The sequence below is a fragment of the Macrotis lagotis genome, chromosome 8 (assembly GCF_037893015.1).
Source record: "Macrotis lagotis isolate mMagLag1 chromosome 8, bilby.v1.9.chrom.fasta, whole genome shotgun sequence".
Taxonomy (NCBI): Eukaryota; Metazoa; Chordata; class Mammalia; order Peramelemorphia; family Peramelidae; genus Macrotis; species Macrotis lagotis.
The window spans coordinates 139845772-139858028 of record NC_133665.1 but is presented as its reverse complement, the minus strand read 5'-3'; the positions used below and the strand labels follow the sequence as shown (position 1 = coordinate 139858028).

General features: G+C 47.9%; 1 protein-coding gene across 3 annotated transcripts in view; it reads left to right on the top strand.

The window, feature by feature from the left end:
- Positions 1 to 12257, top strand: part of CAND2 (cullin associated and neddylation dissociated 2 (putative)) — a 51584-nt gene that overhangs the window by 27252 nt on the left and 12075 nt on the right. For all 3 annotated transcript variants that reach the window (XM_074198518.1, XM_074198520.1, XM_074198521.1), the window contains exons 4-9: positions 248 to 371; positions 1588 to 1844; positions 3872 to 3977; positions 5484 to 5623; positions 9306 to 9598; positions 10862 to 11003. In XM_074198518.1, the coding sequence (XP_074054619.1) occupies positions 248 to 371; positions 1588 to 1844; positions 3872 to 3977; positions 5484 to 5623; positions 9306 to 9598; positions 10862 to 11003 (1062 nt within the window). The remainder of the gene's footprint in view (positions 1 to 247; positions 372 to 1587; positions 1845 to 3871; positions 3978 to 5483; positions 5624 to 9305; positions 9599 to 10861; positions 11004 to 12257) is intronic.

Genomic DNA, 12257 nt, shown 5'->3' with positions numbered 1-12257 from the left:
CTTCTCAGCCTAAAAGCTGTAGCCAGTGTGAGGATGCAGTCGGGCCACTGAAACTCCCAAAGCCCAAACCTCTGTTGTAACCGAGTTGGACACAGTGATGGGGCCGGACTAAGTTTTGGGGGGGATTTATTCAGTCCCTTCTCTGTGTAGTCACACAGTAAAATATATTATCTGGCTACAATCAGAGTCTCCCAGAAATGCAAGTCTTTTGGCACAACCCTCACTGTTTCTCATCTCTATGTTCCAGGCTCCGCCATGGCAGCCAATGTGTGTAAAAAGATCACATCCCAGCTTACTGGTGCAATTGGGAAGCAGGAAGATGTGTCTGTGCAGTTGGAGGCTCTGGATATCCTATCAGATATGCTAAGTAGGTAAGGAGTCTGGGAAGGAAGGACCCCAGAGTGCTCATTTTATGTAAGACTTTGGATTTTGCTTCTTTCCTTCCTTCTTTCCTTCCTCCCTTCCTTCCTTCCCCTTCTTTCCTTCCTTCCTTCCTTCCTTCCTTCCTTCCTTCTTTACTTCCTTTCTCTTTCTCCTTTCCTTTCCTCCCTCCTGCTTTCCTTCCTTCCTCTCTTCCTCCTTCCCTCCCTCCTTCCCTCTCCCCTTCCTTCCTTCCCTTCCCTTCTTCCTTCCTTCCTTCCTTCCTTCCCTCCTTCTTCATTTCTCTCCTTCCTTCCTTTCTTTTTTCTTTCTTCTCTCCTCTCTTTTATTTCTTTTGTTTATTTTTTAGGATTTTGGACTTTTCAAAATATTTTTATATTCATAATCTCATTTAATCCTTACATCTTTCCTGGAAGGTACTGCAGGAATTATCATCCCCATTTCCTAGATGAGGAATCTGAAGCTCTTGGAGTAGAATGTGACTTATTTAGATATCAGTGACTGGAACTCAAGACTTTCGATTTCTAGATGTCTTTCTTCTCTCTTTCCTGGTTTTAGATGTTGCTTTGCAGTTCTCAGTGTGAGATGGGGTCTTGAATTGGCTTGGTTAATAGGCTAGGGTGGGAAGGGCAATAATGCTAACTATCTACTGAGGCAGAGGCGTAGACATCTGGGGCTCCCCCTGCTAAATGGGGCATTGGATTGGTATGGCCAAGGGTGAGGATGAGGAGGGCAATGATAGGGTAGTCCAGGTAAAATCAAGGGTATCCGATGGATAACCTGTCTAAAACAAACTCCTTTGTTATTTTTCTCATTTAAAGTTCCATTTATCATTCAGTGTAGACTGTACCTCTCCCCAAAACACATCCCTAGTTGGGGGGGACCCTTTGCCTGGTAAAGCTGGGCCAGTGGCCTGGAGGAAAAGTGCCACTCGAATAGCTTCTATTTAGCCTTTCTCAGGCCTGGGGATAGGAGACCGTGATCTGGATTCTAGAATTAATCAGCTGGCTCCGCTCTGGACTCTATAACCTCAGCCAGGTCCCTTTACCCCTCTAGGACTAGAGCTTCTCACCCTCTTTACCCTACATCTGAGAGCCCACCCTGATGGGGATGAGGGAGGGAGGTCAGGGAGATCAGCTGGCCATTGTGGATGGGGTGGGGGGCTAGGAGTGGGGGAGTCTGACTCCAGCGTCCCTCTCCCCGCAGGTTGGGTGGGGCCCTCTTCTCCTTCCACTCCTCCATCCTGCACTGCCTGGTCCCCCAGCTCACCAGCCCCCGCCTGGCGGTGCGCAAGCGGGCCATCGTCGCCCTGGGCCACCTGGTCATGACCTGCAGCACCAACCTGTTCTCGGAGCTCATGGAGCAGCTGCTGGCGGAGTTGGAGGGCGATGCCTCCACCTCCACCACCCGCACCTACATCCAATGTATTGGAGGCATCAGCAGGCAGGCGGGCCATCGTGTTGGTATGGGGCATTGGCTTTCTCAGGGAGGGAGGGCGGGCATGGGAGAGGGGCTGGCCGAGTTAGGGGAGTGGGTGGCAGCCCTTATACCCACATGAGGAATAGAATGACTGGAGGAGTGTCGAGGGCAGGCCGATCCCTAGTATAAAGAGACAGCCGGGCCAAGCCAAAGAAGAACGTGGGTATCTGCGGGCCCCAAGTGGAAAGGCATGAGAAGCAGCTGAAGGCTGCATCTCTCCTTCCCCTTCTAATGAATGGTTCCATTTATCCCACAAACAAACTGTATGGAAACTGTAGCTTATTTTGTACAGAACTGCAACTTTATGGAAAATTTCCACAGCCAAGATTTAAACAAACAAAAACAACATTCCCCACAAACTGTCTCAATAAGGAATTGGGATAATGGCAAATAGTCACTTGTTTCCTGGTACTGCTGTTATAATTAGCCAAGCTGTCAAACATTGGAGAAAATACAAGGACCAGCGTTTTTAAAATGTTGCTTAAGAGGGGAACAGCTGGCCTATGTAGGACCTAGGAGGACTCCTAATTACCAGGATTCTAAGAAACAAGCTGAGGACGGCTCTTGCACAGACACGGAGCCCCCAGGTGGGTTTTCCTATAGGAGGGCTTTCGGTCAAATGTCAGTGACATTTGGGAGTGACCGGCCCGGAAGGGGAGGCTAATGAGAGGCCGAAGTGTTGAGGTCAGGAAGAGGGGGCTCACGGTGAAAGTCAGCTGCTAAGGATCGGAAGAGTTCCAGTAACAGTGGGTCTGTTCTGTCTGGCTGTCCATTCATTCTCCTCCACTCTGGGGGTCCGCCAAGACCACAGGACCCGGGAGAGGGGAGCAGAAGGGGGGGTGCTGTAGCCCTTAGGTGGGAGTGGCAAGTTGGTTTCTGCCCCTTGGCTCTTGGTCCTTGAAGACTGCAAACCAGTCGATGCATTTTTTTAAAATTAATTTTTATTGATAGCATTTTCCCCCCAGCTGGCCTCCCTCACAGTAAAGTATGAGGAAAGGGAAAAAAGTAGAAAAAAAATTTCCAAAAAAATTTTTTTTTATCTAGGGCAATGAGGCTAAGTGACTTGCCCAAGGTCACACAGCCAGGCAATTATTAAGTGCCTGAGGCTGAATTTGAACTCAGGTACTCCTGACTCCAGGGCCGGTGCTCTATCCAATAGCTGCCCCACCAAAAAAATCTTTTTAAAAAAAGAAAGCTGATATTATTTGCCATATCCCTCAACAATCGCCCTCCACTGGTACAAAGGATTGTGGAAGAAGAGGAAGGTGCCGCCTTCTACCTCTTCTTTAGCTGTGTTTTGTTGTTCTTTCCTTCCTCATTGCTCTAGTCATTGGAACATATATTGATTTATCTATCCCTATGTATTGGGGGTTTTTGGACCTGATTCCTTTGCTTTTTATCTGTTTTTGAGAGTCAATGAATCTTTTTTGGGGAGGTGAGGGATGTTTGCCAGGCAGTGGGGTTAAGTGACTTGCCCAGGGTCATACAGTAAATATCAAGTATCTTGAACTCAGGGCCTCCTGACTTCAGGGCTGATGGGTTCTATCCAGGCAGTTGCCTTTGAATCTTTTTTTGATATGATTTTATTTTCTCCAATTATTGGCAAAGATAGTTTTCAGCATTCATCTTTTTGTAAGCTTTGGGTCCCATGTTTTCCTACTGCCCTTCCTTCCTGCTCCCCTCCCAGTGGCAGCAAATAATATGACACAGGTTATACAAGTGTGTTTGACATATTTCCATATTAATCATGTTGGGAAAGAAGAAGCAGAACTAAAGGAGGGAAAGCCCAGGAGCCATTGAATCTCACAGAACAAACCTCCTAGCCTCCTCCCATCCCCAAGAATGGAGGGGAAAGGATTCGAGGTTTGGGGTCTGTGCTATCATCTCCTACTCATCTGAGTCCTGGGATTTTGGGCTCCTGGAACGGAGTGTGTCGGACTTGGGGGGAGCCTGAGGGCTGGGCAGCCGGGAGGCACGATCAGCCCTGGACCCTTGTCTTTCCACCCTGCAGGTGCCCACCTTCCAAGGATCGTGCCTTTAGTGGTGAAGTTCTGTGCTGTGGAGGATGATGAGGTCCGAGAGTACTGTTTCCAGGCCTTTGAGTCCTTTGTGAGGAGGTGGGTCGCCCCAGGGTCCTGTCTGCCACCAACTCGGAGGCCACGATTCAGTTCAGCCTCTTGGAACTGGGAATGAGTTCATCCTGGGCACACACACTGAAGCCGTTTTCCCCTGCTCCTCGCTGGCTTTCTGGAAACATTTCCCTTACCTCCCTGTACTCCTCCCTCTCTCCACTCCCTAGCAATATTTAAATCAACCTTAGCTAAAAATAATAACAGAAAGAAAAACAAAAGATCACAACTCCCTAAAATCTCAGTGTAGGAAAGAACCTCGTTATAATCAAATGGTGAAGCAAGAAGCATTTATTAGGAGCTTACTGTATGCTAGATCCTGGATATAGAAAGACATAAATGAGACCATTCCTGCCCTCACAGAACTTACATTGGACTGATCCAGCCCATTTGTGTATGATGCGTTCAATGCCTTCTATGAAACTGTAAGCTCTTTAAGGACCGGGTCATCTTTGTCCCTCTCTGGCCTCAAGTATACAGTAGGCGCTCAATGAATGTTTTTGATTGAATTGACTTGGAAGAAAAGGTCCAGTAATTAGTCGTGGAGGAAATGTTCACCTTTCTTCTCTCCACACATGCAGAGTCTCAAAGGAAGAGAAGGGAAATGTGATGGGAAAAGAGACCTGGCTTGGGTGTTGGGTCCTTGGATCAAACTGTCTGGTGGCAAAGTCTTAACATGTGTATGGACACATACATGTAGACACACCCCCATGCAAATTCTTCCTTAAGGAGTCTGGTTGGGGTCCTCAAGAGAAGGTGTCTGGTGTGGGGTGGCTAAAGGGGAAGATAAACCCTTTGACAGAGAATCCCTCCCCCAGCTTGAAGACAAGGCCACTTAATCCCATAAACTGAGGAGAAAGGCCTGTGTTGGAGAATGCGTATTAATAAGGGGACAGGGAGAGAAGCCTAGGGGATCAGTTGAAAGACTGCTGCCCAGTAGAGTCAGTACTGGTCACACAACTTAAGACTCATGATGTATAAGATGTTGAGGCAGGAAACGGAGTCAGGATATCTGGGTTCTACATTCAGATCTCTGTCACTATCTGGGGGTGACCTCAGACAAATGACTTCACCCCAATGACTCCAAGTTCTTTCATCCATAAAATGTGAGACTAGAATCACATGCTACGAACTTGTCCATTAGCTAAATTTCCAGTCAAAATTTCAGGGACTAATCCTCTCTACTTCTAAGGAAGGGATTAGGGAGGGAGAGTGAGTCCAGTTAAGTCTCTGGGAGCCACCCACTCCAGGAGAGTAACCTAAACCCCTCCTTGCCACTGTCTACAAAGCTGACTCTTGGGGCGGCTAGGTGGCGCAGTGGATAGAACCCTGGCCTTGGAGTCAGGAGAACCTGAGTTCAAATCTGGCCTCAGACAGTTAATAATTACCTAGCCGTGTGGCCTTGGGCAAGCTACTTAACCCTGTTGCCTTGCAAAAACTAAAAAAAAAAAAAAAAAAAAAGTTGACTACTCCCTCTCTCCACCCAACCTTCAGGTGTCCCAAGGAGATGGGACCCTACATTCCCAGTGTGATCAACCTCTGCCTGAAGTACCTGACTCATGACCCCAACTACAACTATGACAGTGATGAGGATGAGATGATGGAGACAGAAGATGGAGAAGATGATGAACAAGGTAACTGGGACCATTGAGATGGGGAATGGGCATGTGGCGGGGTGATTGATCTCCATCACAAAGCCTAGATCCTCCATCCGATTAAGACCTAGTAGACCTTGCACCTAGCCAAGACCTAGACCTTCCATCAAACCAAGGCCTAGACGCTTCTAGACCCTTCACCAGATCAAGGCCCAGGCCTAGACCCTCAATTAGACTAAGGCCTAGACCCTCCACCTAGACCTAGACAGAGACTCTATTGGTTTTCATCATCCGTAATAGCTAGCATTCATAAAGAGTTTGTAAAATGAGGTTTGCAAAATGATTTACAAATGTCATTTCATTTCACCTCTATAGTAACCCCAGGAAAGAGATGCTATTGGTGTCTCCATTTTACATTTAAGGAAACCGAGGCAGACAGAAGTTAAGTGACTTATCCAGGGTTCCACAGCTAGTAAGTGTCTGATCAGATTTGAACTGAAATCTTGATTCCAAGTCCAATGCTCTGTCTACCATACCAATTTGCTTCCCTGAAGATAATATGTTTTATTTTAGAGATGATGTAAGATAAATCTGCTAATTAATCTTTACATTCAGGACCCTGGCTTCACCCCTAAGGTCAAGACCTCTTTATGACCTTCACCTTTTTCTTCACCCCCAAACTATCTAGGACCATGCCCATTCTCTGAAATTTTCCCTCAGCCCCTGCCATCTGTCTCATGTGCCATCCTCCAAAGCACGAAACTATCTATGTTGGAGATGATCTGATTGTTAACTAGGTTAATTTGCCACAGGTAACATTGCACGTTGAGTCGTGGCTTTTACCCTAGGGAGTCATTCATGGTGGAATTTCAGGCAGCATTACAGAAGTGGGGGAGATTTCTAGAGAGGTAGGATGTTGGCCTGAAATGTCAGTCAGAAATTAGATGTTTATTTGGGCAGTTGGTGGGGTCAGCCCTGCTCCTGCTCCTGCTCCAGTCAGACCTCTTTCCAGGTAGAAGTCCATCTCCTCACCATTTTCTGGTTTTTCCACTCTTGAAGGAAGGGCCTTCTCAGGGCGGGGGTGGGGTGGGGCGTAAGGTGTGGCTGAGGCTCAGAGAAAGGTCAGCCTTGAGACAAGAAAGGGAGGCAACCCCCCCCACTTCCAGCACTGGCTCCCCTCAAGGTCTGTGGGTTGGTGGGGACTCAGGAGGGTGTGGTGGGAGGTCTCTTGGACAAAGAACCCTGAGACGGATCTGAGATCAAGCCTGACTGGGCCTCTCCTTCAGTGAGTGACCTTGAACAAGTCACTTTCCTCTCTAACCTGTAAAATGGAAATTTTGGGATAAATGATCCAGAAAGTTCACTCTAGACCTTCAGTTCTATTTTTTTGCTTTCTGTCTGTCAAAATATGATATACACTCCTCTCCCCACCTCCTTCATCAGGGGTAATGGAACCAACAATTCTGTTTGGTTTTTGATAACAGAGAATCAGAGCCTGACCACAGGGTGGAAATGTCTGGAACAGGGGTTGGACTAAGAGGAGAGAGGAAATCACCCCTTCCTTAGCTTGCGTCTTGTAGTTCTAAAAGGGATCTTTTGGGAATATGGATTGTTGGGTCCAGGCTTCACTCGGGGGCTAGAGGAAGAAAGGAATCACTGGGGCAGAAGGTGGGAGGCCAGCTGGAGCATGGTTCAGTGTCCAACATGTAAAGTGTTGGACACAAGCCTGTGGGGAGGATGAAGGGGGAGATGAAGAAAGACCCAACCTCTGCTCTCATAAAGCCATGCTCTAGCAAGGGTAGGTTTATAAAGGCACCAATGAGAGAGACAGAGACAGAGAAAGACAGAAAGAGAGAGAGAGAATGTGCAGACTTAGACCCAGATCCCTAGGCTGCTGGTCCCCAGCCATCCCCATGGCAAGCAATAGTAATCAAGTCAAAGCATCCAATCCTGGGGAGGACAAGACAATGAATTGCTAGCTGACTACTTACCAAAGCTGGGAGCAAATATTCCTGGCCGTGTGTATATATGTGTGTGTGTGTGTGTGTGTGTGTGTGTGTGTGTATTTGAGAGATCCTCTGAGATCCTCTAAAACCCCCTCGACAGATCACTATAATGAAAATTAATACAGATTTTTTTGGGGGGAAGATTCATTGCCTCCTGTCTAGGGGCCTCAGCCCCATGTTTACAGAGTCCTGGTCCAGCCCCTATTATTATAAAACCCTTTGGATCTGTAGCAAAGAGAAATCTTATGAAATGAGATGTCTGTAAAATGGTCTGAGAAGTTTTCAGAGAAGCGTTCTTGGCTCCAGGAAATCATAGGATCCCAGATCTCAGGTCTGAGTGTATCGGGGAAATAGGCAGTTTTAGGATGAGTGTTATGAGAAAAGAGTGGGGTGAAGGAGAGAGAAAGAAGGAAGAGAGTGGAGGTTTGGACAAAAGAGAAGGGAAAGAAGGGAAGGAGGTAAAGAGAAAAAGAGTGTGAGGGGTGGGGACAAAGCTGCAGAAAGAGAAGGGAAAGGGTGGTGTGTCTGGGAATCTGCATCTGTCTGAATCAGTTTGTTCTGGAGCCGGGTTGCCTTCCCTGTAGGGTGACTCTATTTGTACATCTCGATGACTTGGTCCCAAGAGTCTGGGAGCCTGTCTTGAGGGTCCTTCTGCACTGACTCCACGTCCCGGGACCCTGCCCCATGAAGGGAGACCTCTCATGACCAGAACTCTGGCACTGCTTCTGGCTGCGTTTGCACCTGCCAGTGCTGGTCATCTGGGGTTGGGTATTCCCTGGTGGCCTTCAGGGGGCCAGGGGAGATATCTGGGAGAGGTCAAAGGATTAAACCCCAGGGTGGGGCTGATGGCTTAGCCAGGATCCATGGCTACATAATTCAGGTGACCATGTCCTGGGGATTCTGTGTTATCTAGATGAAACCTGTGTTGGGCTTGACCCAGAGGCCCAGCCTGTTTGGTCTCTTCTCCTATGACTTACACACTTGGAGGTGCCCACCCATCTCATGCTGCTCCCCATCAGCAACATCTTAGAGCAGATTTCTCACCTGAAATTTCCCATTTCCTAGTTACTATTTTGCCAGAGACCCCATGGCCCAGTGAGTAGAGTACTGGGGTCTGAAAGATCTGCATTCAAATCCTGCCTCTGATGCTCACCGGTTAGTTAACTAATCTCTCTGGCCCTCAGGTTCCTCCTCTGTGGGAGCTCCTGCCACCTGCTCATTGTTCTTGTAATAAATTCCAGTTGCAGCATCTGCCTCATGGTCTCGGTCTACCGTAAATTTAGGTATAGGAGTAGCCATCTAGTAGGTAAAGAAACTGAGGCCTGGAGAGGTCAAGAAGTTTGTACATAGGTGGGTGGTTAGGGCCAGAGGCAGGAATGAACCGGGCTCTCTGACTTGAAATTTTGTTGTGGGGCTCAAATGGGGTAATATCCACAAAGAATTTTTAAACTTTAAAGTATTGTGTACGTGGTTGTTATTATGATATCATTAATAATAATTATAATAAATTATTAATTATAATATCATTAACAATGATAATATTAACAATAAATAATGGTGATGATTATTAAACTATATTAATATGCATTAATAACTAAATAATGGATGGGTAATAATATGGCTGATCCTTCCACTTCTACTGATCAATGAGCATCTCCCGGTTTAACATATAGCATAACCCTATGAAACCTCGTGTGATTGTGCCGCCCCCCCAGAAAGTGATGATGAGTACAGCGACGACGACGACATGAGCTGGAAGGTCCGAAGGGCTGCAGCTAAGTGTGTGGCCGCCATCATTAGCACCAGGCGAGACCTGCTGCAGGACTTCTACCAGGCCCTGTCGCCAGTACTCATCAGCAGGTTCAAGGAGCGAGAGGAGAACGTCAAGGCTGACATCTTCGGGGCCTACATCGTGCTGTTGAGGCAGACACAGCCTGGGCAAAGTTGGCTCCGTCCCTCGGAGGTGGCCACCAAGGAGAATGTTCCCCTCACCATGCTGCAGAATCAGGTGAGGAGGAAGATCCTGGAGAATGGGAGTCATGTCCCCTGGAACAGGGTGCTTTTGGGGGGATCCTTCATGAGTCGTGGGGAGGAGGGAGATGGGCACAGCCCCCATCTTGGGGCCATTAAGGGTTGGTCCAGTCCCAAAAACCCCTCTGCAGTTGCACATCCTCTCCATTGTCCTTTAGGCTCACCCAGGGTCTTCCCTTCCCTTGCTGCCCCCCCCACCTCCACCCACCACCAGGGCAGTGAGATAGCCCCCAGGGGCTGAACAGCTCACTCCCTGTTCTTTTGGGGGCTCTTGTAAGGAGTATTGTCTTCAGTTAGAAAACCAGCATTCCAATCCTGCTTCTGCCCCAGCTCTAGGACCCCGGCAATCACTTAACTCTGTCTCAGTTTCCTCATCTTTAAAAGAAGAGAGTTAGACTTGATGGACTCCTAAGATCTCTTCCTTATGACTGAACCGTAGAAAGAGAGGCCACGGGGGCCTCCCCTCCTCAATTCTGTGATCTTTGATTTAAAGTTAATTAAATGCGCAGCGAGGTGGGGCAGTAGAACCTGGAAGACGAGTTAAATCCAGTCTCAGACACTTCCTACCTGTGTGACTCTGGGCAAGTCACTTCATCCTGTTTGCCTCAGTGTCCTCATCTATAAAATGAACTGGAGAAGGAAGTGACAGACTACTCCCAGATCTTTGCCAAGAAAACCCAAATGGAATTATGAAGAGTCAGACATGACTGAACAATTAATTATATAATGAATAATTTAATAGTTAATTATTATATTTAAGTTAAATTTTAAATTTTTTACAATTCTCCCTCACATCTGGGAATTCTCAGAGGACATTGATGAGTAGAGAGGGTGTCATGTGAACCTTCTTCATTGGATCCATATTGAATATAGAATAGAATGAGAATTGGGTTTGGATTCCCAAGGGACTAGGTTCAAATGTCAAGTCTACTGCTACTACCTAGGCAAATCATTCCTCTTTGCTGGGCCTTTGTTTCCCTATCATCTGTGAAATGAGGGAATTGGATTGAGGTCCACATCTATGATCATGGGATGGCTGGGATGACCAGGATCAGGGACAGAAGGGCCAGGTCCCCCCCAGGGTCAGCCAGTTCCAGACCTGGAGACTCTGTGAACATAAAGGTCAATGGAGACAGATGAGTAGCTGTCCCTGCTCCAGAGCTTCATGGAGGGTCTTGGGGCTTGGGAGGAGGGTGGTAGGCTCCTTCTTGGTCATTGAGCACCTTGTATGCCCCCCCAGGTACCCCATATTGTCAAGGCTCTGCAGAGACAACTCAAGGACCGGAGTATCAAGTCTCGCCAAGGTTGCTTTAGTGTCCTCACAGAACTGGCTGGAGTCTTGCCCGGGAGCCTGGCTGAGCATATTCCTGCCTTGGTGCCAGGTAACCTGGGCTGGGGATGAAGGGCAGATTTGGGGCTAAGGGTAGCATCCTCCTTATGGGGAGTTAGGAAAACTTCAACAGACCCAGATTCACCTTCCCCCCACATCAGTCCTGGTCAGGGTCACTTCTCTCAGAGGGGTGCTTCTGAAAGAACTCCAGATTGCAGCGTGAAGACCCAGAATCCAATGCTAGCTTTGTGATCTTGACCAAAGCTCTAAACTCTTCTGGGCCTTGGTTTTCTCATCTATAAAACTAGAGTATTGCACTAGCTCAGAGGGAAACAAACTTTGATCCAAAGGCCAAATCCAGTCCACTGCGTCTGTGTTAATGTAAAAAAGGCATTCTTGGCTTTTGGGGCCATGCAAAATTAGGTGATGGATGAGATCTGACCATAGGTGGTAGTTTGCTGACCCATGGTCTAGGTCCCTCCCAGCTCTAAACTATGATCTGGTTGATCACCTTAAACACATTATAGCCCCATCCCACCCCATCTGGCTATGGGCCAGCACTTCTGTCTCCCGCCGCCATCTTCGATAATCCTTGTCATTGTCCAGACCCTCCTCTTCTTAGTTGTGCTAGCTGGAAGCTGTAACTACACTGGAGGATTTGGGCCTTTGCCCCATGGACACCTGCCTGAATCCTATCCAGACCCTTCCTTAGCTCTCTTGCTTCACCCTTCTCCCCTCCTGTTACTGAGGAAGAGGATGTTTATCCTTTGTTCTCGAAGAGGACCGTGACATCAAGGAGGTGATGCCATGACAAAAAAGCAGATTGGATTTGAGTGAGGGGGGGATTGTGCTAAGTCACCAGCCTCACTCTCTTCTCTGGAGCCTTCTGGGTCCAGTGGCCAGATACAGATCAAGATGACTGGAGATGGCCCTGGGTGTAAGGCAGTCAGGGTTAAGTCCCACAGCTAATAAGAGTCAAGCGTCTGAGGCCGAATTTATAACTTGGGTCCTCCTGACTCTGGGGTTGGTGTTCTACCCACTTCACCACCTAGTTGCCCAAGCCTGTAATGCAGGCTTTTTATATGATGTGTTAGTTAGCCTCTTGGAAAGGAGAGGAATGACCTATCCAGAAGGATAGGGACATGACCCGTCCAAGGGTCTCCAGTACCTCTGACCCTGCACCCCTTGTCACTGGATGACTGACCTTTCACTCAGCAGTAGGGCAGCCAATGAAAACGTTCACTGCTTGACCTGGCAGCACCAGCTTATTGGACCGGCCATGGGCAAGGCCTTGAACCCAGGGCCT